This window comes from Bos mutus, chromosome 22 (assembly GCF_027580195.1).
Source record: "Bos mutus isolate GX-2022 chromosome 22, NWIPB_WYAK_1.1, whole genome shotgun sequence".
NCBI classification, from domain to species: Eukaryota; Metazoa; Chordata; class Mammalia; order Artiodactyla; family Bovidae; genus Bos; species Bos mutus.
The window spans coordinates 16,404,121-16,431,870 of record NC_091638.1 but is presented as its reverse complement, the minus strand read 5'-3'; the positions used below and the strand labels follow the sequence as shown (position 1 = coordinate 16,431,870).

Here is a 27,750-nt window from a genome sequence, read left to right as displayed (position 1 = left end):
CTATAAATATCTTTCAAGACCCTGCTGTCAATTCTTTTGTGTATATACCAGGAGAAGAATTGCTGGATCATACGGTAATTCTATTTTTAATTTTTTGGGCAACTGTCATACTGTTTTTCTACAGTACTGTACAATTTTACATTCCTTCCCGTAGTGCGTGAGGGTTTTAATTTCTCCACATCCTAACACTTTTTTCTTTTTTTGATAGCAGTCATTCTAATGGGTGTGAGGTGGTATCTCAATGTACTTTGGATAAGCATTTCCATTAGGTCTGGTGATGTTGAGCATCATTTTACATGCTTATTGGCCATTTGTGTTTCTTCTTTGGAGAAATGTCTCTTCAAATACTTTGTCTATTTTTGAATCAGGTTTTGTTGTTGAGTTTTAAGGGTTCTGTATATATTCTGGATACTAATCCCTTATCAGATATATGACTTACAAATATTTTCTCCCATTCTATGGGCTGCTGTTTCATCTTGCTGATACTGTCTTTTAACGCACAAAATTTTCAAATTTTCATGAAGTTCAATTTATCTATTTTTTCTTTGTTGCCTCTGTCTTTGGTGTCATATCCAAGAAATCACTGCCAAATCCAATGATGTGATGTTTTTGTCCTCATGCTTTCTTCTCAGAGTTTTATTGTTGTAGGTCTTACATTAAGGTCTTCAACCCATTTGAACTAACTTTTGTTAGTCTCCCAATCTATGACATGGGTGGTTGTTGTTCGGTTGCTTAGTCGTGTCTGACTCTTTGTGAACCCATGGATGCTTCCCTGTCCTTCACTTCTTCCTGGAGTTTGCTCAAACTCATGTCCACTGAATTGGTGATGCCATCCAACAATCTCATCTTGTGTCATCCCCTCTGTTCCTGCCTTCTATTTTTCCCAGCATCAGGGTCTTTTCCAATGAGCTGGCTCTTCTCATCAGGTGGCAAAAGCACTGGACTTTTAGCTTCAGCATCAGTCCTTTCAATGAATATTCCAGTTTGATTTCCTTTAGGACTGACTGGTCTGATCTCCTTGCAGTCCAATGGACTCTCAAGAGTCTTCTGCAACACCACAGTTCAAAAGCATCAATTCTTTGACATTCAGCCTTCTTTATGGTCCAACTCTCACATACATACATGACTACTGGAAAAACCATAGCTTTGACTATACAGACCTTTGCCGGCAAAGTAATGTTTCTGCTTTTCAATATGCCATCTAGGTTTTGTCATAGTTTTTCTTCCAAGGAGCAAGTGTCTTTTAATTTCATGGCTGCAGTCAACCATCTGCAGTGATTTTGGAACCCAAGAAAATAGAGTCTGTCAGTGTTTCCACAGTTTCCCCATCTATATGCCATAAAGTGATGGGACTGGATGCCATGATCTTAGTAATGACATTTTAATATTATGGAGTCTTCCAATCTGTGAACATGGGAGGTGTGTCTTTAATTTCTCTTTCAGCAATGTTGTGTAGATTCCATTGTACAAGTCTTTCACTTTCTTCGTTAAATTAGTTTTTAAGTATTTTATTCTTTCAAGTTATTGTAAATGCAATTGTTTTTGTAATTCCCTTTTCAGGGTGCTCAATTTCAGTATATAGAAATGCAAATGATTTTTGCATGTTGACTTGGTCACTTATTAACCCTAACAGCTTTTCTCCCCTCAGAATCTTAAGTATTTTCTACATATAAGGTCATATCATCTGCACACAGGCCACTGACTTCTTCCTTTCTGAAATGGATGCCTTGTCTAATTGCTCTGGCGAGAACTTCCATCTCTGTGTTGAACTGAAGTGGTGAAAGCAGGCATCCTTGCCTTGTTCCTAATCTTAGGGGAAAAGCTTCCAGTTTTTTGCCACCGAGTATGGTAAAGTAATGATCAAAATTCTCCAAGCCAGGCTTTAGCAATACGTGAACTGTGAACTTCCAGATGTTCAAGCTGGTTTTAGAAAAGGCAGAGGAATCAGAGATCAAATTGCCAACGTCTGCTGGGTCATGGAAAAAGCAAGAGAGTTCCAGAAAAACATCTATTTCTGCTTTATTGACTATGCCAAAGCCTTTGACTGTGTGGATCACAATAAACTGGAAAATTCTGAAAGAGATGGGAATACCAGACCACCTGACCTGCCTCTTGAGAAACCTATATGCAGGTCAGGAAACAACAGTTAGAAATGGACATGGAACAACAGACTGGTTCCAAATAGGAAAAGGAGTACGTCAAGGCTGTATATTGTCACCCTGCTTATTTAACTTCTATGCAGAGTACATCATGAGAAATGCTGGGCTGGAAGAAGCACAAGCTGGAATCAAGATTGCCGGGAGACATATCAATAACCTCAGATATGCAGATGGCACCACCCTTATGGCAGAAAGTGAAGAGAAACTAAAAAGCCTCTTGATGAAAGTGAAAGAGGAGAGTGAAAAGGTTGGCTTAAAGCTCAACATTCAGAAAAGAAGATCATGGCATCTGGTCCCACCACTTCACGGGAAATAGATGGGGAAACAGTGGAAACAGTGTCAGACTTTATTTTTCTGGGCTCCAAAATCACTGCAGATGGTGAGTGCAGCCATGAAATTAACAGACGCTTACTCCTTGGAAGGAAAGTTATGACCAACCTAGATAGTATATTGAAAAGCAGAGACATTACTTTGCCAACAAATAAATGTCCGTCTAGTCAAGGCTATGGTTTTTCCAGTGGTCGTGTATGGATGTGTGAGAGTTGGACTGTGAAGAAAGCTGAGCACTGAAGAATTGATGCCTTTGAACTGTAGTGTTGGAGAAGACTCTTGAGAGTCCCTTGGACTGCAAGGAGATCCAACCAGTCCATTCTAAAGGAGATCAGTCCTGGGTGTTCATTGGAAGGACTGATGCTGAAGCTGAAACTCCAATACTTTGGCCACCTCATGCGAAGAGTTGACTCACTGGAAAAGACTCTGATGCTGGGAGGGATTGGGGGCAGGAGGAGAAGGGGACAATAGAGGATGAGATGGCTGGATGGTATCACCGACTCGATGGACATGAGTTTGAGTAAACTCCAGGAGTTGGTGATGGACAGGGAGGCCTGGCGTGCTGCGATTCATGGGGTTGCAAAGAGTCGGATACGACTGAGTGACTGAACTGAAATGAACTGACTGATGGTGTTTACTGTGAGGTTTTTCAGATGTGGCTTTTTAAATGTTGAGGTAGTTTCCTTTTATTCCTAGTCTCTTGAGTATTTATTTTTTTTTAATCAATGAAAGGGTACTGAATTTTGTCAAATGCTTTTGCTGCATCAACTAAGATGATCATGTATTTTTTCCCATTCATTCTGTTCATGTGGTTACTTGGACTGATTTTTGTATGTTAAACTACACTGTACTCTAAGAACAAATTCCACTTGGTCATGGTCTATGATCCTTCCAATTCAGGTTGCTAGTTTTTGTTGAGGAATTTTATATCAATGTGTTCCCTCCTCTTCAATTTCTGGGAAAAGACTGAGAATTGATATTAGTTCTTTAAATGTTTGGTACAACTCAACAGTGAAGAGTTCCTTCTGGTATAGCCAAGCAGCAGCAGTTTTACACAATGGTTTTAATCAGACAACTTCTGGAAACAGGATTTTATGTGGAAATTCAAATATCAAATAGATAAAAATGAACCTATGGTTAAATAGGGTAATGGGGAGTCCCACCTTCTCAGTACTTCCCCCTTGTGAACTTGTCAACTTGACAAATATTAAAGCTTGGTCCCTTCCTTTTGGGACTCACAATATAGTAGGGGGAGATGGGAGCAGAGAATGGGATGAGGCTGTGGAGTCAGATAAGGGTGTAATGGAGGAGATAATCCTATTTTCTATGACTAGGCTTTGAAAGATGAATAGGTCTTTGCTATGGGGAAGTGGGATAAAAGAAAGGCATCCTAGGTAGAAGAGCAGCGACTTTTCTATTATAGCAGAGCTTGGCCTGTTTACCATCTGAGCCACTAGGGAAGCTTCCCTGATAGCTCAGTTGGTAAAGAATCTGTCTGCAATGTAGGAGACCCTGGTTCGATTCCTAGGTAGGGAAGATCCACTGGAGAAGGGATAAACTACCTCCTCCAGTATTTTTGGCCTTACCTTGTGGCTCAGCTGGTAAAGAATCCACCTGCAATGTGGAAGACCTGGGTTCGATCCCTGGGTTGGGAAAATCCCCTGGAGAAGGGAAAGGCTACCCACTCCAGTATTCTGTCCTGGAGAAATTCCATGGACTGTACAGTCCATGGGGTCACAAAGACTCAGACACGACTGAGCAACTTTCATTTTGGCCTGTTTACGGAACTGCACAGAATGATTGATGTGCATTAGCAATAAGCTGCTGCTGTGGCTGCTAAGTTGCTTCAGTCATGTCCGACTCTATGCAACCCCATAGACAGCAGCCCACCAGGCTTCTCTGTCCCTGGGATTCTCCAGGCAAGAATACTGGAGTGGGTTGCCATTTCCTTCTCCAATGCATGCATGCATGCTAAGTTGCTTCAGTCATGTCCGACTCTGTGCGACCCTATGAACAGCAGCCCACCAGGCTCTCTGTCCACAGGATTCTCTAGGCAAGAATACTGGAGTGGGTTGCCATTTCCTTCTCCTCAGCTTACAAGGGACATGTGTAAAAGGATGAAGATGTAGGGAAGATCCAGTTTCTGACAGATCCCTTCAGAAAGATTTTAAGCTAATTAACGACATCCTTTTTTCTGTCTTACACCTGTAAATAAAATTTATACATCATGAAAATATTAGTATGTAAGTGAATTACAATGTTACATGGATTAAAATTAACCAAAATGCCACACTTATTATTAATCCTTTCTAAGACCAACAGAACTAATCTAAGACACTCAGTTTTCATACTCAAAAGTATTGAATTTACTTTTAAACCATGAGGACAAAAGCACATTGTTTGAAACACTTGCATTAATGATTTTATAGTAATCATTCTATTATCTCATACCTGCACGTTGTAGCAAACACAGCTCATTGATACTTATATATTTCTTAAACACATCCATACAAACCTGTAAAAGTCATGAAAAATGTAAAATTACCTTTTCATATTTCACAAGAACTATACAAATTTCAGTCCTATCTTTTTGCTTATTCTATTTTTTTTTAAAGTCAATTTAAGGCAATGGAATAAAGAAGCTGATGTTAGGTTAACTAAGATGGGAAATGCATACTGAATTTGTTACAAAACCCTTATTCAGAGAAGCTGTTCAGAGAAAGAGTCAAGGAAACAAAGTCAAGATTAGAAATCAACTGGAGAAGGGAGGGATTCTTTTACTGGTATAAGGAAAAACACATTGACCAATGATTAGAAAATAGATCCTATAAAGAGACTCACTCATACACAATTAGCAGATTTATGACACAGTGATACTGTAACACAGTGGGGGAAAGGATGGTGTTTGGTTAACTGGAGATCCACATGGGAAAAAATATGTATCTAGACCTTCTTCTCACATCCTAAACAAAAATTAATTCTAGATAGCTTAGATTTCTAAATGTGAAAGATAAGACAACAAATTTTTTAAAGGAAAAACACAGAAGACCATCTTCATGATCATGTTGTTTATTTGTTAAGTTGTGTCTGACTCTTTTGTGACCCCATGAACTGTAGCCTTTCAGGCTTGTGTCCACTGGATTTCCCAAGCAAGAATACTGGAGTGGGTTACCATTTCCTTTTCTTCCCAACCCAGGGACAGAACCTGGGTCTCCTGCATTGCAGGCAGATTCTTCACTACTGAGCCACCAGGGAAGCCCCTTCACGATCTAGAAAATTTTTTTTCAGTAATGTGTAAAAAGTCTTGAGTTTGAGCAAGCTCCGGGAGTTGGTGATGGATGGGGAAGTCTAGTGTGCTGTGGTCCATGGGGTCACAAAGAATCAGACATGACTGAGTGACTGAACTGAACTGATGTAAAAAGTCAACACCATAAAAGGAAAAAAATAAAAATAAAAAGGTAAGATTGGACTATATAAAGATTAATAATTTTATCTACCAAAAGACATGTCTAAAAGGGTAAAAAGGCTTGTTGGTGGGAATGTAAATTGGTACAATCATTATGGAGAAAAATATGGAGGTTCCTTAAAAAACTAAACCCAGAACTACCAGATGCTCCCGCAACCCACTCCTGGGCATATATCTAGAGAAAACTATCACTCTAAAAGATACATGGATCCCAACATTCACTGCAGCTTTATTTACAATAGCTAAGACATGGAAACAACCTAAATGTCCACTGATAGAGGACTGGATAAAGAAGATGTGGTACATATATATAATGGAATATTATGCAGCCATAAAAAGGATGAAATAATGCCATCTACAGGAGGATGCATGCACTAGAGATAATGATCATACTAAGTGAAGTAATTCAGACACAGAATGACAAATATATCGCTTGTATGTGGAATCTGAAAAAATGGTACAAGTGAATTTATTTACAAAAATTCACAAAACAGGAAGGGGAGAAGACTGGGATTGACATATATTCACTAACTAACAAGGACCTCCTGTATAGCACAGGGAACTCTACTCAGTACTCTGTAATGACCTATATGTGAATAGAATCTAAAAAAGAGTGGTTATAAATATATATTACTGATTTACTTTGCTGTACACCTGAAACTAACATAATATTGCAAATCAACTATATTCCAATAAAAATTTAAAAACTAAAAAATAAAAGTATGAAAAGGCAACTTGCAAAGTAGAAAAAATTATTTGCAATACACATATTCAACAAAGGGTTTGTATTCAGAATATAAAAAGAATTCTTGAGATGGATAAGAAAAAGACATCCTCTAGAATACAGATGAAATATTTAGATACTTACAGGAAGGGAATATTCAAATACCCAACAAACATTCTGAAAAATGCTCAATTTCATCACTCATGCGGGAAAGCATCACTGCCCACCCACTAGAATGGCTTAATATGGCTGATAACACCAAGAGCTGGTGAAAATGTAAAGCACCCAGAACTCTCAGACCAAATTAAAAATGTAATTTGTTAAACCACTTTGGAAATTTATCTGGCAGTATCTAACTAAAGTTGAACATATGCAAACTCTTTGACACAATAATTCCAGTTTCAAGTATAACCCATAAGAATAGCTATATATGTTCACCAAAAGACATGCACAACACTGATGGCATTACTACTGTATTTACCAAATTTAGAAGCCATCCATCAAAGTAGTATTTATCAACAATATAAATTTTTCTATACTCTACAATGGTATAGTCAACATTATACAGTAATGAGAAAGAAACATCTACAATTAAGTAAAAAAATACAGATGAATCTCAAGCATGTTGAACAAAAGCTAGAAACAAAAGCATACAGAATGTATGATTCCATTTACATAAAGCTCAAAATCAGGCAAAACTCTTATATTAGGATTTGATGCAAATCTGAATTAAAACCATATGACTGAAACGGTTATTAAAACAATCTCTACTTCAGACGTAACACATTTTACCTTTTCATCCCCTTGCTCAGGCACGTGACCAAACTTGCACTGTGATCGCTCACAGCCACGTAACGTATTAAAATGAAATTTGCAATATCTGTGGGGTATCATCAACCCTAGTGGCTTCTGGAACACCTAGAAAATTAGGCAAATTCCCTTTCTGTGTTAATTGTGAAACACTTACTGCAATCAAGTGAGAAAGCATTTGAAACAATCAGAAATAATATATGTCCAAAAAAAGTATCAAGATAAATTGTTTGCTAATTTGATTAAAAAATAATTCCAAACAATTTATATTTTAAAAAATTATGATACAATCAATTTTAAGTTATTTGTCTGAATTTCTGCAATTTCATTTAGTGTAAAACTTATAGTCCACCAGTTACTACGGTTTCACTATACATGGCTTTAAATGTTTATACTTTCCCTCCTTGTCATGTGCCTGCCCTTTTTAGTTTTATAAAAAGTTACTTCTACTTTTATATATGCTTATTTCAGATGCATTTGTTAGAACTGAAAATTTCCTTAGCTTTTCTAATTAACAGAAAAAAGGTAATGAGTGAAAGTTATTTACAACAAGCTTTTCCTATCAACTGCTTTTTATTAATAGCTTTCTCCTTCACCATAGAAAACTATTCATTCTATTATTTTCTGTTTTGGATATCCCATCCCTCCCCCGCTCCCCCAGTCTTAAACGTCTTATATTGTTTGTGAACATTCTCTAAATTGCTACTCATTTTCTGTTCCTTTTCACTAAAATCAACAAAATGTCCAGAACTGCTTAAATGATAATAAGGAAATATAACCAGAAAGCCCCAAAGTATATGCTTATAAGATTATCATTATTTTTTAAGTAACGTACTTACCCCTACATTTTTTTCCCTCTTAAATATTTCACAAATTTCAGGATTCTGCAGCTTTAGGACAGAATGTTTCCCTGGTAATCTGAAATCTAGAAATGATTAAGAATGACATTACATTCCAATATGTTATAACTTATGCCTTTCATAAAGTGAAATAGACTACTACTATATGTTTTAATATTTCACTTTGGACTTCTTTTGTTCAATTCACAGGCTGTTGCCAGTGGTATAGTTCTGTGAAATATACAATAATTTACACCTTAGGTGTTCCTTAAGGATGTCTAGATCTGAATTTAACATTTTAAATTCATTATAAGCTAAAGATACTTTCTTAAAAGCCTCACATAGCAGCATTGAGTACTATATTCAAATGATCGTTAAGTTAAACACATAATAAACTTTTTGTAGGGATGAAAACTACCGATAAACCTAGGTGTTATGGACTAAATTGTGTCTCTTCCAATTCATATGTTGAAGCCTTAACCTCCAATGTGCCTTTGTGGAAGTAATTAAAATTAAATGGGGTTATAAAAATGAGGCTGTGATCTGACAGAATCAGTGTCCTTACAGAGACATCAAGAGTGAGCATTCCTTCTCTCTTTCCAAGCACATGCACCAAGGAAAGGCCGTGTAAGGACTTGGTGAAAAGGCTGCCGTCTGTAAGCCAGGAAGAGAGCCAGAAACTGAACCCTACCAGAAACTTGATCTTGGACTTCTAGCCTCCAGAACTGTGTGAAATGAGTATCTGTTGTTTAAGCCACCCAGTCTGTGGAATTTTGTTACGCCAGCCCAGGCTGACTACTATACCAGGCATCATTATTCCTTAATGTTAGTCTTTTAAAATGAGAATTATGACATTTAGAAATTATTTTTTCTAAAGATAACATAGAAATGTTTTTTATCTTAAGTCATCTCAATTTTTACTTTGGCTGCATCCAGATATAATTTGAGACAAGTTGAAGTTTTTGCTGCATAGCTTTGCAGTACGTTTTACTGTGACACCTGTAAAGCTTTTAAAAACATGTGATAATCATGGGCTTGCTTCTACAGGACACAAAAGCAGGCAGCATGAGGGCAGAGATGGGAGGTATGGAAGAGTTAGGTGTGAACTACATACACAAGAGGATTTGTTTCTAAATTAATTCTTCAACCTAGCTTATTTTGTTCACATACATCACTATGAATTATTAAAAATGACACAAAGTATAAAGTACATTCTTAATTTCTAAAACACTCAACTAAATTATGAATATTTTAGGTATAAACTGTAATCTACCTGTACTGCCACTATTGTGTAAATACAGATAACCCAGAAGTTGTTTAATCAAAAGTACTAACTAAAGGTACACAAATCTTCTAATCTTAACACATTCTATGCTTGTTTCCACTTTCTTTTTATGGCCCCACCCTGCAGCTTGCAGGATCTTACTTCCCTGATCAGGGATCAAACCTGTGCCCCCTGCAGTGGAAGCACAGAGTCCTAACCACTGAACCATTAGGGAGTTTCCTCAATTATTTTCCTTAACTTTTTTGTTTTGGGTGGAAAAATCTCCTGTATCATTTCTATATTGTCAAAAGTCAATAGAATTTTATTAAGAAAATTGTACCATTCATCCGTGGATTCAGTAATGTATCTTCCTGATGAGCATTAAGATTCAAAGGCGGCAATGGCACTGGTAAGCACAGAGGTTTGGAGACCAGTGCTGCTAAGTGACATTCACCAACCATAATCTCTGTATTTTTAGAATCGCTGTTGTGTGAGCAGAAAAACCAAAATCAGAATTTAAATTTATTCTAAAAACATTAAAGTAATGAGAATCAAATAAGTAGAAACACATTCCAATGATATATATGTTCTACATACTATGCTATATACTACTATTATATACTATGATTCTTCAGTAGTTTCAATAGGTTGTTCCTGCCTTAATCAGAAAACCAATACTTTTTAAATGGCTAGGGTATGGGGAGAAGTGGGGTGGTGGGGTTGAAACTACAGCAAAACATTTTTGATCACGCTAGCCAAAAGGTTAGAGGAAGAACTAGATCAATGTCCAGATCCAGAAAAGACCATTCAATGATTCTAGTGACAGTGCAATGAAACAAATGAATTAAAAGTTATTCTTCAGGACAAGTATATATAATAAATTCATACATGTACTTGAGATCTTCCTTTTAGAAGAAGGCATAAGAAATATATAGTTTGAGGCTTCTGATTTAAACAGCTTTGATTATATTCTAATTAGTGAGATCCTATATAACCAGTTAAAGAAACCACTCTAATCTTGAGGTCACTTACCTAGAAAAATAAGTAACTTAAGCAGGCGGAAGGGTACAAAGTACCTCAGAGCTAACAGATATAAATGAATTTACTTTCTCAGAGAAAGACTCATGTCCTTATTCAGATACTAAAACATTTTACTTTAAATACAATTCTAATAAGCCATAGGTGAGTAAAAATAATAAGAGGGGACAATGCTTATAACAGTTGAAACCTAGTGGCATTGATGGAGTTTAATCATTTCACACAAAATAAAAATTTCTGCTTCTCTCCCCAACTAGGGATATCCCTGAGATATGCCATCATCATAACTCTCCTCCAAATAAAACAAAATAAACCAGGTAACATAAAACAAAGAGATATGAATTATGGAATTTTATAGATGGAAAAGATTTTCTAGTAAACTTCTTTTATTCTGATTAGATGATGAAATCCAGGGTAAGGTGGTCACTTGCCCAATATCACACACCTGGTCATTATGGCAGAGCCAAGGTGATGACAAAATTCTGCAGGTTGCAACTATTTAGCTTGTAAACATAGTGTTTTCTTATAGGAAAAAAAGTTGACCTTGTCACATTTTCTTTTTAAGATCTTCAAGCGGTAATGAATCATACTGTGCCAATCTAATTCTTACCTAGGCTTTTCTTTAACATAAAGATTCTCAGACTTGAGCATGTATCAGGGTTAGCTGGTGATCTTGCTGAAACACAGATTGATGGGCCCTATTTCTGGAGTTTCTGATTCAGTAGGTCAGGGATGGGAACAAATAATTCTCATTTCTGGCAAGTTCCCACACAACGCTGCTACTGTAAGGCTCACACTTGGAAAAACACTGTCTTAACATAAAAGAACTTGAACAGATTTGTCACCTGACCTGACTGTGCCTTGCCTCATAGCAAAGTGGGTGTGAGAGGTGAATCAAATGATCTCCCAGGTACCCTCCAAACCTAAATTTGGTATCTGTAATATGTCTCAGTGAGTGTACTGTACCTCTCAGTACTAATCACTGCAGACATGGAAGATACCCACAAGCTGCAATGCTCATCTGATTTCAGCTATTCTTACCTTCATAACAATCACATCCACATCTTTTTTTTTTCTTTTATTGTATCACCATTCCTCATTCCTTTCTCAAAAAATAATTTATGGCTGAAAAGAGTTAGTGACAGCTTTAAAGTAACTTATAATATCCTTGACTCTGTATATACCTGACATGTTAAATAATACCCACATACTGTTTATGACATAGTAGCCCAACTACATACGAGAGAGAATGAAAAACAGGCTCAAGACACAAATTACATGGATGACTATTTTAACATTATGTAATTAAAAATTATGTTACAAACCTTCTGCAAACTTCAGAAATAGTTTCTTTTTCTTCTCGAATAGCTACCTTGTCTGAAAATCTACACTGCGGAGAGATTATGGTTAAAAAATGTAAGTGAATATCTCTACATTCTATATTAGGCTACAAGGCTTACCAGATCAGAATGTATTAGATATTAATTAAACAACTAGCTTATGGCCAAGCCAGGAAGTAATTCTACTCTACATTATTTAAAACACTGAACACTGACTTCAAAATTTCCAGTGTTCAGAAAAATATAAATCAACACATTTTCCCTAGTTTTGATATCACCTTTAATTATGCAAACTACCATTTCTAATTATTTTGAACAATTATAGCCATGTTTCCTTTTATTTAGAAAGAACAGCTTTGAGTGATTTTTATTTATAGGTGGTATTTATGAACATAAATGTATTTTTCATTAGGAATATTTATATCTATTTAAAATGTTGGTATACTTAAAGCTCTTTACAATTACTATCTTGGGAATTGTGATTCTCTAATTACGAGAAAGTTATATATGCTCAAATACTAGGCTTTTGAAAAACAGACACCAAAATAAACCCCCCAAATCACCCATCATTTGGGTAGCCAGGGTTAACCACTTAATATCTTACTTTATATCTTTCTAGTCTTTCTAAAATTACACAAGAATATTTTATAATAACATACACATTATATATGCTATTATAACCTTTAGGAAGAACACTATAAAAATCAACTGAGGAACATGAAATATTACGATATAACATGTTCCTGGATGAGAATGTTAAATGTAAAAAATGCTAATTCTCTCCAAATTAATTTATACATTTAAAAAATTACAACATGAGTTTAAAAGAAAAGAATATATATTTCTTTCTTAGAAAAAAAGAATATAAGAACAGCCAAAAATTTTTAGATTTATAAAACATTTTGGTATCTTTTAAAGCAAACTTTCCTTACTGTTTTTATTTTTCAAGTAATTGACAGTATGGAATTGGTACAGACGTGAGCAATTAATGAAATAAAAGAGAAGGAGTCATTCTATACATAAAAACTGAAAATATTGAAGATGGCACTTGAAATGTGTGAGGAAATGATTCAATAAATAGTAACAGAACAACTAACAGGTAGTTAAGTTGGATGGAAAATAAGCGTGGCACCAATTCACCATATTCCAAAATACATTCAATAAATATTTAAATATAAAAAATACTGAAAGTATTGAAAATAAAATGAGTAGTTATGTAATTTGGAGAGTAGAGAAAGCCTAAGATAACACCAAAGGCAGAAACAATGAATTATGGATCAACAGGTCTAAATACAAACATTTAAAGTATTTTCATATGCTAAGATGACAAAATCAACTGTCAAAATAAGAATAGAAAGGTTACATTGTTTCTACATTCTTTCTTCCAAGATAAAATTTAGATTTATATTGATAAATTTAAATATAATAAATAACACCAAAAACACTATAAAAAGATACAGGTGAAAAATTTTAACTCCAAAACAGGGAAGTCTTTCTCTAAATACAACTCACAACTCAAATATCATAAAATAAAACTGATACATTGGACTAAATAAAAATAAAAAGCTCCTTCAAGGTAAAAAGTTCCTCTAAGTCGAATACAAATGAAAAATAGGAAAAGCTAGGGCAACATATGACAGAAAACCAATATGTTTAATATATGAAAAGTTCCTACAAATAAAAAAAGATCAAAATCTGAAAAGAAAAATGGGCAAAGGACATAAAAAAGAAGTTCACAGAAGAAAATGTAAATGGCTTTTACACATACTAAAAGATGCTTAACTAGACTCATAAGAGGAAAGCAAGTGAAAAGTCATTTGTAAAAATACACAGATGGACAAAAATAAAAAAAATTGTAATACTGAGTTGGTGAGTGTATGGGGGAGAAAACTGTCATTCCCATACAATGTTGATGGAAGCATAAATCAAAGCAATCTTTATGTAGGGCAATCTGAAAATTCTACTTCTAAGAATCAATCCAAAAATGCTTGCACATATGCAAAATGCCTTATGCTCAAGGATGCATAATGCAACAATGTTAAAATAGCAAGAAAATGGGAACAAACCAAGTGCCCATCAATAGTGGAACTTGTTGAACAGAGTATATCCATATAGTGGATAATTACATAATTGTAAAGAGAAAGCATCCTTACATATATGGAAAGGAAACACTCTCTATTATATAGTAAGTTTAAAAAAGATGGAATGGTATGCTATCGTTTGTATAAAATTAAAACGAATACACAATAGGTCCAGTTAGAGAAACGGCAAGTATCTCTTACTGGACTAATCCTTCTTCAGGTAACAACTATAAACCTTAGACAAGATATTAAAAAAAACTGGATGCAGCCTGGATGGGATTGGGGGAGAATGGATACATGTACATGTATGGCTGAGTCCCTTAGCTGTTCACCTGAAACTACCACAGCATTATTAATGGGCTATATCCCACAATAAAATGAAAAGTTTAACATTTGAAACAAAAAATAAAAAGAATACACAATAGGTCCAGTTTAAAAAATGGCATGTATCTCTTACTGGGCTAATCCTTCTTTAAGTAACAACTATAAACCCTAGACAAAATACAAAAACAAACAAACAAACAAACAAACTAACTGCCTGAAGACACCGGAGAGATACGAAAAGCAGACACAGTCTGGAGGGAAAGAGGGAATGACACCGGGTAACAGTCCTGTTTTTATGACACTGGGTAACAGTCTTGTTTTTATGAATTTATTCTTAAAGGGAGAACTCAGTTGTAACCACTTGGAAGGCTACAAATTTGCCCTTCTGAATGAAACAAAGAACCAGAAGACAGAGTTGAGGCAAAGTCAGAAACTGGGATGTGAGGTTGGGGACCCTGGAAAGGAGACAGCCTAAGAGAGGAAGTCCCTAAATGTGCTTTAAATTTGGTCCAAACCTCCAGCTGACCCTTGAGCTATACCTTTGTAAGGCAGACTCCAAACAACCCAGGTGACACTAAAAGAACTGAAGAAACATTTCAACTCCCTACTACCCCGGGAAATAACCTGGAGGATGAGCCCACCAAAGTTGTTGAAGAAACCTAAGCATGCCATCACCAGAGAGCCCAGCAAGTGCAAACCTGGGCACTTCTTTCAAAATACCAAATTATAGAGACAGAAAACATATTAATGGTTGCTAAGCTTAACAGATGTTAGGGGTAGGGAGGGAGGTGTGACAAAGAGGTAGTATAAGGAGGGTCTTTGTAATGATGTAATTATCATCTTGATTGCACTACAGGCTACAAAAATCTGCACACTTGATAAAATACACAGAACTGCACACCCTCATTATACTAATACCAAATTTCTGCTTCTGATAGCGGGCGTTAAGATGAAATCATGCGGGGAAACTACTTTTGCAACTTCTTGTGAATTTACAATTGTTTCCAAATAAAAATTAAGGACACTAGCATTTTGACTATCTGGGGCTCAAAACTAGAGTCACTAAGCAATTACCACCATGGTAAACCTAAAAATTGTTGTATATGGATTCTGAGTATAACTGATACATAAAAGAAAAAACAAGGCCTATAGGTGGAAAAGACAGAAATATATACAGATATATAAAATCAATAAGGAAGCATTTCTAAAAATTCACAGAAAACCATACATAAAAGCAGAAAAAATGGTAATCTAGACCTATGCCCTATAAATCAACTTATTTACCCTCTAAAATTCCTAAAATGTAAGGTGATAGATAGTTAAAGTTTGTTAATCCCCAAATCTGGGGGCCAGATATCTTAAATATTATTGACAGGGTCATGTATTTTCTAAAGGGTTGATACTTTGAAGCTTACCATGGTATCAGAAGGATAAAAGCATCATTTCTCTTCTCTTAAACAAATCCAAAAAATAGCATCACTCTAGGAAGCAGCTAAATGCTTTTGTGGATTATTTTTAAAAGAGCTAATATTGAAAACAGTCTACATCTTTAAAATATTTAGCGTTAAGAACTCAGTGAATTCTGGCAAACATCTCTTAAAATCTATCCTTGCAGAAGAGAATGCATTAAGTCTTCTCTCTGCTTTAACAACAACAGGATACAAACTGTTTATTTTTTAATGTTTTAGAGCAAAGGTTGGCAAGCAATAGCCTGCAGGCTGCCTGTTTTTGTAAATAAAGATTTATTTGAACACAGCAATTGACATTTGTTTTCATACTGTCTATGGCTTCTTTCTTGTTATAGCGACAGAGTTAAGTAGCTGTGACAGCAACCATAGGGATCACAAAGCCAGAGAAGTGTTACTATCTAGTCTAAATTTTAAAGTAAAGGTTTGCTGACCCCTGCTATAGAGTCAAGGGACTCTACTGTGTGACCCTGGATAAGATACTAAGTCTCAGTGTTTTCATCTGTGAAGGGAAATAATAGTACACATTTCATGTACAGTAAAGTATTAACTCAGTAAATCTGGGTTGTCCATATGTTATCTGTTAAATGCTTGGCCCATGACCTCCCATGCAAGGTGGCCAAAACAAACAAAAGCACATACAAGAAACAAAAACCTACAATCATTTGTATTATTATTCTCTATCAGCCACTGCTCTAGGTGTGAAAGATTCATTTGTGAGCAAAATGGACAAAAATCTTTGCCTTTACGGAGTTTCATTCTAGCAGGAGGAGACAGAGATAAACATAAATAAGTAAATGTAAAGGATGTTATATTATGACAAGTACAAGAAAGGGGGATATGAAATGTTGACAGCAAGGAGAACATTGCAATTTTAGACTGGACGGCCAGGGGAGGTCTCCCTGAGAACATGAAATCTGAGTAAAGATGTGAAGGAAATAAGAAAGTCAGCTATATAGTTTTTATTTTTTTTAGGAGATAAAATGCCAAAATCAAAGGCCCTGAAGTAGGAGAAAGCCTGGTTTGTTCCAAGAACAGAAGGAGGCTAAGGGGGTCAGGGTGCAAGAGCTAAGCAGAGTAGTCAGATCAGAGAGGATTCAAGGTTGGGGAGGAGGAGGAGGGGACAGATAAAGGGTCAAGTAGGTCATAGTAAGGACTGTGGCTTTGAGCCTGAATATTAAAAGCCACTGGAAAATTTGAAGGGGAAGAGTAACATGATCTAACCTATGCTGTGTTGACAATAAACTATAAGATAATAATATTAGAAGCTGGAGAAATGTTAAGAGGCCCCTGCAGTAATTCAGGCAGGAGATGATACAAGGCTGGGCCTGGGTGTGATGTGGTGTGGGTGGGAGTGAAGAAAAGAGGACAATTTCCAGACATCATCTGAAGCTGAGGCCAGCAGGATTTCCTTACGGTCTGCATATGGAGTGAGAGAAAAAGAAAGGAAGAAAATCCAAGGTTTCAAGCCTAAGTGATTTATCAAGGATGGGGTTGCCATTAATAGAAAAGGGGGAAAATGACAGGAAAGGCTCGTGTGTGGCAGGGGAGGGGACATATAACAGGAGTTCAGTTTGGAACATGTTAGGTTTGAGAAGCCCAATTGGACATCCCAGTGGAAAAGTCAAGCAGGCAACTAGATACAAAGCTCTGCAGCTCAGAGAAGAAGTTCAAGCTGGAGATGTGAACTTGAGAGTCTTAGCACACAGGTGGCATTCAGTGCAATGAGGTTGCATGAGATCATCTAAGGAGCAAATCTAGACAGAAAAAAGAACAGATTTCTGGTCTAGGTGCTGGGTTGCTCCAACACATAGAGGTCAGGGAGATCAGGAGAGACCAGCAAAACCAACTGGGAAGTTGTAGACAGAAATGACACCAGGCAGGTTATATTTATCCTGAAAGTCATGTGAAAAAAATGTTTCAACAAAAGTGTAATTAACTGCTAAATACTAGTGACAGTTTCAGTAAGATTAAGACTGAACTATGTCCGTTAGATTCAGCAACGAGGAGGTGGCTGGGGAGTGTAAGAAGGGTAGTTTTGGTGGAGGTGAAGGCGAGTATCTTTGGAACTGGAGGAAAAAGTCTGGAGATGGTGAGTCTAGACAAGCTTTTGGAGAAACAGGATGACTGCTAAAAAGGAAAAAGGAACCTTGAAAGTGCTTTTTTTGTGGTTTTGTTTGAAGATGGGAGAAAAGAAGGCTGATGTCAAACAGAATGATCCAGTAATGAAAGGAGAATTGCTGCAGCGTATTTTAAGAGAGAGAAGAGGTGGATTTTAGCACACAGGTGGAAAGAACAGCCTTGGCCTGTTCACCCATTGTAACAGGAAAAACTGGAGTTTCGGGAACAGATGCAGGTAGGTGGTCTAACATGTTGGTGGGAACTTAAGTTCCTTTCCAATTGTTTCAATTTTGTTGGTGAAGCAGGAAATAAAGTCGCTAGCTGTGAGGACAAATCAGGAGGAATAAGGAGAAAGAAGAAACCATGAAATAGTTGTTGAGGTGTCAATTAAATTATTCAACAGGTTAAGGCAATCATACACTTTATCTGGCAGATAACTGATACCCTGTTTTCCCCATATCATACACCAGTGGTGTGTTTCAACATCAAATTAGGTTTATATTCAATTCCTAGGCCTTCTGCATCTGTGGTTGAATAACTGATGCTTGCATTCATAGCACTCAGGCACTGTGATATTCCAAAATTTCAAAGACTATCAAATGATATTTAGTACTTTGTGTTTACTGAGGCAGGAAGATATGTAACAATTTTGAAAGATTCATATAGGTTTGAGAAGAACCTTAAAAGCTAAATATGTAATTAAATAGTACACCCTATTTTCTCAGACGAGTGAGACTCTGTTAATACTGTGCTTATGCCAGGTACCAAACTATATAGTCCGTGGCCAGAATGATGTGACTTTTATTCAAAAATAGGCATTATCCTGTTGCGTGAGTGCACGGCTAAGATGAACTTCTATATTTACCACCATCTGGACCAAGAAATAAGGAAATGCAAAAAATTCTCTAGTACCTTTTCGTCCAAGTCTGAACTTTTTGTCTGTTCACTTAGGCCTCTCGGTTTTTCATTTGAAGAAGTTTCATGAGTAACTTCTCCTAAGGAAATGTTTGCATCTTTGGAATCATGTTTTATCTCACTTGCTGAAAAGAAGTAATATTCAACTGTAGAAACTTTAAATGGCAAAATAACCAAGTCATTTAGAGATTGTTCTAAAAGTGAGTTAGAATTCAGAGACTCTTTTAAAGTCCAATGTGACAAATATGAAATAGCATTTTCAGCAAATTATACATTTATTCCTCCCTCTCTATCAAAATAACTCCATTACATGGTATAAAAAGATATGGCAGTAACACAAAATTAAGACATAAAGATAAATTTAAGAATCTTTCTTGATCATGTCCAGTTATTTTCAATATATTTTTAAAACTTGGAAGTTTCTGAAATTAACTTTCCAATTAAATTATTTCCTGCAAAGATTTGGTTATTTAAACTTATGATTAACTGTTAATTACAAAAAATATTAAAAAGGACTCATTTATTTATTTATTTATTTTTTAAAAAGGACTCATTTAAAATATGATTAAGCTTAAATATATATTTCGGTTTCAAAATAAGACTACAAAAATTGCTGAGTTCAATTATCTTTTGTAGATAAAGCCTAACAAAGTTATTTTTTAAATAATCAAATGGAAAATTTCTCAAAATCTGATCTGCCAACCAGGTAGTTAAAACTGAGAAAAACTGACAAAGTGTGTACAAGAGGGTTGACAGACTCTGAAATGAAAAGCCTCCTTTTTAAATGAATTCATTCTGACTGTGCCTAAACAGAGATACAAAAACACTTCAATGCTATACATTATGAAAATGTCAAGTTTTACCTGCTGACAAGGAAGCACAGATCTCTGACTTCATTGATCCAGGATCCGTACAGGCAGTTCTCTATTACAAAGCAAACAGAGCTTAAACATTATCACATATTCTTGCAGAACTATCCACTTCTCTAAACATTATATAACACTAGCTTTAGCAGCTGGTGAACATCAGCTCAAGTCCTCCAAGGTCAGAGTACTATTCAGGGACACACACCTAAGTCAATTCTGAATTTGATCCTTTAATCACATTCACCACAATGGTTAGGAAGTGCTGCCATTCAAACTTTGTTACTCAAAGAGAACTGAGAACATATACCAAGCATTTGAAACATTTTTTTAAGTATTACACCAATGCAAGATAATGACTAACTCTTACTCTCAAGCATGCATATATGTGTCTTACTGTCAATGTAAAAGGATGAGTTTGTGAGCCGTTTGAGTCTTTTTTTTGGTAGTCTCTGAATACAACCTAAGATCTAATAGTAACAGCTATGGAGATGACAGTTAAGCCAACCTGGGTTCAAATATTGTTCTGCCACTTACTATGTCAATTGTAGTAAAATTATTAAACTTCTTTGAGTCTAACCACATCTATAAAATGAGAATACCACCCACTCATGAGGTTACTGTGAGGATTAAATGAGATAAAATGTTCTTAAAGCCAATGGCATAGGCTCAACAAATGAAAACTACATTTACAGGAGCCACTCAAAAAATGGCTTAATATTATTTCACTTTTAAAAACTTAAGACAAAAAATAAATAAAAGTACACCAAATATAATATAGTAAACACCCATGACCTCACTACTTATTCCTTTAATAAATGAGTTTTATTAAACTTGTCCTACAGTTCTATGACTGCCCATTGGTTCAGGGATACTTCCTAGCCAAGAAAGAAGAAAACACATTTTATATACACCATTCTTTGAAGGCTTTGGAAAACATGAAGTAATTTTCCCCCAACATAAATACTAGAAACAGAAGTTGTTAGAGGAGGTAACTGCTGGCCGACCTGTGAGCTGGACCCAGGTAATCTGGGACTCCTCATTCCTTCATGTGTCCTTGGAATGTGTGTTCTGCTTGCCTTTCCCACAGTGGAAGGTGCCCAAGGACACTGCCTTGGGATGGTAGGTGCTGTTGAGACCATCTGGATGCTATATGTGACTGAACTCAGTTAAGGTTTCTATGTAATCTTAAAGTATTCTGGAGGGTCTTCCCTGGTGGCTCAGTGCTAAAGAATCTCCTGCCAACACAGGAGGCAGGTTTGATCCCTGATCCAGGAAGATCCCATATGTCGTGGAACAATTAAGCCCATGTGTCACAACTATTGAGCCTGTGCTCTAGAGCTTGAGAACTGCAACTAATGAGCCCACGAGCCACAACTACTGAAGCCGGTGTGTTCTAGAGCCTGTGCTCCGCAACAAGAGAAGCCACCGCTACAAGAAGCCCACGCACCATGGCTAGTGAATAGCCCCTGCTCATTGGAACTAGAGAAAAGCCCGCACAAGCAACAAAGACCCAGCACAGTCCAAAGAAAAAAAGGTTCTGGTGGACTGGAGTGAAGATCTGCTCATCATGCAGCTGCCCAAGACAAGCCTCGGAAGTAAGTTCCTTTGCTTATTAAGTGAAGTGAAAGTGAAGTCGCTCAGTCGTGTCCGACTCTTTGCGACCCCATGGATTGTAGCCCACCAGGCTCCCCAGATCCATGGGATTTTCCAGGCATGAATACTGGAGTGGGTTGCCGTTTCCTTCTCCAAGGAATCTTACTGACCTAGGGATCGAACCTGGGTCTCCCACATTGTAGGCAGATGCTTTACCATGTGAGCTACCAGGGAAGGACTTGCTTACTAAACCTGTTACCTATTAATCTGGAGTGATTTGCCTCTTTCTCTGGTTTCCCTCTGCCTTGTGTGTGTGTGAGTGTGTGTGTGTGTGTTGTGGGGACAGTTTCAGATTACACCTAGAAAACTCATGAGGCTGCCAATAATAAGTATACAGTTTAAAGAAAGGAAAAATAAAATTACAAACCAGACAGAAACATATACAAATCTCCCTCACCCCATCTTGACTCATGTCTATCTACTAGAGTATCTCCATTTCAATATTTCAAAGGTCTCTTCAACTCAACATGTCTAAATTTGAGCTCATAACCAGCACTGTTCCACAGTCCTAACTGTTCTGATCAGGGAATTGAAAATGCCCTTCTTTGAAACAAGAGAAACCAGGTATCATCCTTAACTCCTACCTTGGACCTTGCCACCATGTGATGAATAGATCTGCACTTCCTAAAATCTCTCTTAAATCCACCCCCACTGCTGGCTGAAGTCACCATGTGCTTTGATCTAGTTATTACAACAGCTCTTTGCCAATTTATTTTCCACACCCAAGTTATTATGATTTTTAAACTGTAAATCTGATCAAATTTTCTACTTAAAAAGTCCTTCAGTGAATCCTGATATGTTCTTAGAATAAAGTTCAAACTCACTATGGATTCTAGTTTATCTAGGATGATTCTTGTATGCCTCTTAACCTGGTGTATTAATTATTAATACCTCCCCATGTCCCTCTCAAAATTTTTGCAAAAGGTCAATTCTACTGTCATCCTATTTACAAAGCCCCACACAACGGAGCTTTCTGCATATTCTATAGCTTCATTTCCTACCACCTAAACACTAAGCCGTGGCATGTTATTTCTGTCTCTCAGTTGTAACATGCTCTTCCCTGTGGGCCTGTCTATAGACTCTTGCTTCCCTCTCACTTTTCTACTCACTTTTCTTTGCCTATTGCCTAGTTTCTGCTTATTCTTTAGTGTTCATCTTAAATGTCACGAGGACCAGGAAGCCTTCAACATCTTGTATTTTTCCTATCATATTTTATTGTATTTGTTTAATCATTTGCAGCCCTTGATAGACTAAACACTCTATGAAAATAAGGTCCATAGGCATCTAGTTGCTCTCTGTATACTCAGCCCCTAACATCTTCCTGGCCAGACATGAGGGAGACTCAAATGAATATTCCTGTTTAGGAACTTCCGATATAGGAGAAGGCACACATACATAATATCCTGAGATACAGGCCAAGAGAACTATTGGAACAAATCCCTAGAATAACATCTCAAATGTGATTTAAAGGACAAATGAATGAAAAGAAAGGAATTTGCAGATAAAGAAACATATGTAAAAGGATTCAAATATCTGACATTGTGGAAACAGTGAGCTGCCTGTGCTGCTCATCTTTTATTAGCCTCTCCTTGCACTTTTCCCCTCAACAGCCCCATAGCTGCCAAAGAGAGAACGGATGCAGATCCACCAAAGAGCCATAAAAAGCCACGCCAAGCAATTTAGACTCTGACCTTAGGTGGCTGAAAGCCACTGGAGCATTGCCAGCAGTCACTGGAAGATCAATTTCTATTTCCGAAAATTACTGAAGAGGAGGATATACCAAAAGAGCTCAGGAAGATTAACTAGGAGCTAATTGTAATAATATAGAAAAAATATGAATAAGATAATAGCAGTGAGAATTGAGAGAAAGGAAAAACCATGAGAGAGATTTAAGGTAATAACATGAAAAAGATGAACTGACTCAATAAATAAGAGAATTGAAGGATGTTTCAAATTATCCTGAAAGTTATATTCACAAAGAGGTATGGCTCCAGACACATAAGAGATTACTCCTTAAAAAAAATCCAAACCCCAAAAGGCAAATAGGTATAGCAAGTGTACTGCTTTTATATCAAAGTATTACAAGAGTACTTTTAATACTGCTGGTATAGTTCATAAGGGTGAGAAACTTTTCACTACAAACAACTAACTTACAAGGAAGGTAAGATTGCACATGCCAATCTTGTTAGAAGTAATTTTGTTTCAAATTTGTGAGACACAAAGAGATGTAAAATTTTTAACTTTACCTAGAGTAGAAAAAATAAAACTGTAACTCCCATAAATATATTACAACTTTGTGTCAGTGGAGCAGAAAGGGAGAAAAATGAAAGGAAGGAGGAGGAAAGGAGAGAAGCAGACTTGGTTGAGGCTACAGAATACAGGGAATCAAAAGAGAAGATCTGAGTAAAAAGGAGAGGAGGCTTAGGGAAGCTTCTGAAGAACAACACAGATTACATGAAGTTTATCCTCTAACAGAGCATTTTTCAAGGGAGTGATGAAATTTAATGGGTTCCAACCAGGATTTTTAAGTAAAACAGAATAAAATAAAAATATGATACTACACCACTTGTAGTAAGGAAAATATTATTTTTATAAATCCAGTGTCTTACATATTCATAAGTATGTACCAGATTGTAATGTAAAATGTATCGTTAGTATGGGTAACTGACAAAAAGGTTTGAAGATGACAGCTCTAGAATAATTATTAACAGAAAAAACTTGAAAACTATTGCCCAATAAAAATTCAGAACGTTATTGCTTCCTTTCGAGATGCTAACTATAGCTGAATGCAGTCGATGTTCACTTATTTATATATTCACATCCTGATTGTGAAAAAGACTACCCTAAACTTACTGGGGCAATTATTCTGTAGATAGTAGTGGCCAAAAGCAGAGAAGTATTACAGTATCCAATTCACTGGGCCAGAGGTTCCCAAGCCTAATGCCATGATGTGCAGTGCTCGGTTTCCTGACGTTACAAATAATAACTCCATCAAGTACAATACTATTTATTCTAGCAAAAACAAACAATGGTTTATGTGGTCCAAAAGACAAAAAAGTAAAAATCAGAACAATGCTTCTTTATACCTGATACTTTAAAGAGGAAGATGAGATGAGAGAGGAAAGGGGCCAAAAGAAAACAATGTTTGCTGGCAAGTCTATAGAGTAGTGGATTTGAAGCCATAGAGATAGCCAAAATGCCACTCTTCCAGCATGCTGTTTTGGGGAGGGGAGACAGACTTTGGAGCAGGTGGGCCTGGGTCCAGATCTGAGCTCTGATACTGACTGAGCTGAGTGTTCTTTGGAAAGTTAGTGACTTTGACTCAGTTTTAAAGATAGGGCCAGTTTCAATCTCTGAATGGTTCCACTTGCTGAAATAATATATGTAGCTAGCATAGGATAGACACAAAATGTCAGTTCTTACAATTAAGTGTAAAATTATGTACTAGAATTAGTGCCTCAGACACTCAGTGAAAAGGGAAAATGGACCAAGGTGAACTTCTTGAAAGACAGGCCAAGGAGTCTATATACAATACATGAGGGGGAGAGAGAGAATGACCTTTACTTTTGCTGGAAACTGGTTTTTCTTTTGTTTGTTTTTTTCGGGAATTTGGCATGGTAAACCTGGTGACAGAAGGCAAATCTCTTGGGGGAAAAAAATTAATTTTCTAAGATTCTGGGGAAGTAAGTGGGGTGGGTTTCTTGAGATGATATAGTTTACCCAGGGTACACTCATGCTAGGCATGGGTCTAATGGGACTCAAACTTTTTTCCCTTTGTCAATCTAAATCAATCCAATCGCTAAGGAGCAGTACAAATTTTGGTTTTTCTCAACCCTCTTATCTGGGCTTCCCAGGTGGTAAAGAATCCACCTGCCAATGCAGGAGATATAAGAGATGTGGGTTCAACTGAGCATCAAACATACAAGAGCATACACAACCCTCTTTTCTAACCTAATTAAAAGACGCTTACTCCTTGAAAGGAAAGTTATGACCAACCTAGACAGCATATTACAAAGCAGAGACATTACTTTGCCGACAAAGGTCCATCTAGTCAAAGCTATGGTTTTTCCAGTAGTCATGTATGGATGTGAGAGTTGGACTATAAAGAAAACTGAGTGCAGAAGAATTGATGCTTTTGAACTGTGATGTTGGAGAAGACTCTTGAGAGTCCCTTGGACTGCAAGGAGACCCAACCAGTCAGTTCTGAAGGAAATCAGTCCTGAATATTCATTGGAAGGACTGATGCTGAAGCTGAAACTCCAATACTTTGGCCACCTGATGCGAAAAGCTGACTCATTTGACCCTGATGCTGGGAAAGATTGAGGGAAGGAGGAGAAGGGGATGACAGAGGATGAAATGATTGGATGGCATCACCGACTCAATGGACATGAGTTTGGGTAGGCTCTGGGAGTTGGTGTTGGACAGGGAGGCCTGGCGTGCTGCAGCTCATGGGGCTGCAGAGAGTCAGACATGACTGAGCAACTTAACTGAACTGAGTGTTCTTGTACCTCAGTTTACATATTTTCATTTCAAACACTTTAGTTCCCAATTCCCTAGTTATATAGTTGTTGTGTAGTCACTAATTCACATCTGACCCTTTGTGATTTGATGGACTGCAGCCTGCCAGGATCCTCTGTTCATGAGATTTCCCAGGCAAGAATACTGGAATGACTTGCCATTTCCTTCTCTAGGGGATGTTCCTGACCCATGGATCAAATTTGTGTCTCCTGCACTGGCAGGCAGATTCTTCACTACTGAGCCACCAGGGAAGCCCCAGCTATATATTAATAGTAATTCCCTTGAATATTTGGCAGATTTTAAAAATCTCAACGATCCACTGTATAATATCACTCAACTGAAATTTTAGTATTTGTGACTGAAGATAATGCTGTGTCCTAGTACAGATTAACAGCATTGACTATTACAGACATTTTCAGATCACTATACTCACAGGCTAACTCAAAAGTTTTACCAATTTTACTCATTATCCATTTCTAAGTTCATCAGTTCAAGTCTTTAGGAATTAGTTCTAACATGCTAATGCTTTGAAATTTAATATGGACTTCCAACACTGTGGAGATTGACAATGAATACATATTCTAACATAACTGAAATACCTTACAAATTCTCCTTAACAAGGTCTGAGACTACTTCCCCCAACCATTAAATTAACTCAGGTTTGTCCACCTATTTTACCCAAGAAGAGATAGTCTAGAGCTTCTGAAAATTTCCAGGCTTAGCCATCTTCAATTTCTATTTCTGTAAAACAGGAACTCTTTGCTTTCTGCCATTAGAGTGGTATCATTCGCATATCTGAAGTTGTTGATGTTTCTCCCATGACTCTAATGGCAGAAAGTGAAGAGGAATTAAAGAGCCTCTTGATGAGGGGGAAGGAGGAAAGTGAAAGAGATGCTTAAAACTAAAATATTAAAAAAAACTAAGATCATGGCATCTGGCCCCATTCAGTTCAGTTCAGTCACTCAGTTGTGTCCGACTCTTTGCGACCCCATGGACTGCAGCACGCCAGGCCTCTCTGTCCATCACCAACTCCTGGAGTTTACTCAAACTCATGTCCATTGAGTCAGTGTCCCATTACTTCACGGCAAATAGAGGGGGAGAAGGTGGAAGTAGTGACAGAGTTCATCTTCTTGGGCTCTAAAATCACTGCGGATGGTGACTGAAGCCATGAAATCAGAAGATGCTTCTTGGCAGGAAAGCCGTGACAAACTTAGATAGTGTGCTGAAAAGCAGAGACATTACTGTGCCGTCAAAGGTCTGTATAGTCAAAGCTATGGTCCTCGCAGTGGTCATATATGGTTGTGAGATCTGGACCGTAAAAAAGAGTGCGGAAGAATTGATGCCTTCAAACTACGGTGCTGGAGAAGACTCCTCAAATTCCTATGGAAGCAAGGAGACCCAACCAGTCAATCTTAAGGGAAATCAACCCTGAATATTGTTGGAAGGACTGATGCTGAAGCTGAAGCTCCAATACTTTGGTCACCTGATGCGAAGAGCTGACTCATTAGAAAAGACCCTGATGCTGGGAAAGACTGAAGGCAGGAGGAGAGTGGGGAGACAGAGGATAAGATGGCTGGATGGCATCACTGATGCAATGGACATGAACTTGGACAAACTTCAGGAGATGGTGAGGGACAGAGAGGCCTAGTGTGCTCCAGCCCATGGGGTCACAAAGAATGGGACAGGACTGGGAAACTGAACAACAACAACACAGAAACTCAGAATCTAACAGGTTTCAAACTCTTAGTGTCACAGATTGAGGAAAAAAGAATGTATTAATTAGCAACTGGTTGGTAAAAGGGAGAGAGTTGACATTAGAAATTATATTTTAAGCTT

General features: G+C 37.1%; 1 protein-coding gene across 1 annotated transcript in view; it reads right to left on the bottom strand.

The window, feature by feature from the left end:
- TOPAZ1 (testis and ovary specific TOPAZ 1) overlaps positions 1 to 27,750 on the bottom strand; it is a 62,156-nt gene that overhangs the window by 26,092 nt on the left and 8,314 nt on the right. Inside the window, 8 exon segments of the mRNA XM_070359661.1 lie at positions 4,941 to 5,004; positions 7,472 to 7,597; positions 8,329 to 8,414; positions 9,933 to 10,075; positions 11,956 to 12,020; positions 18,875 to 19,002; positions 19,741 to 19,788; positions 19,791 to 19,801. Of these exon segments, the coding sequence (XP_070215762.1) occupies positions 4,941 to 5,004; positions 7,472 to 7,597; positions 8,329 to 8,414; positions 9,933 to 10,075; positions 11,956 to 12,020; positions 18,875 to 19,002; positions 19,741 to 19,788; positions 19,791 to 19,801 (671 nt within the window).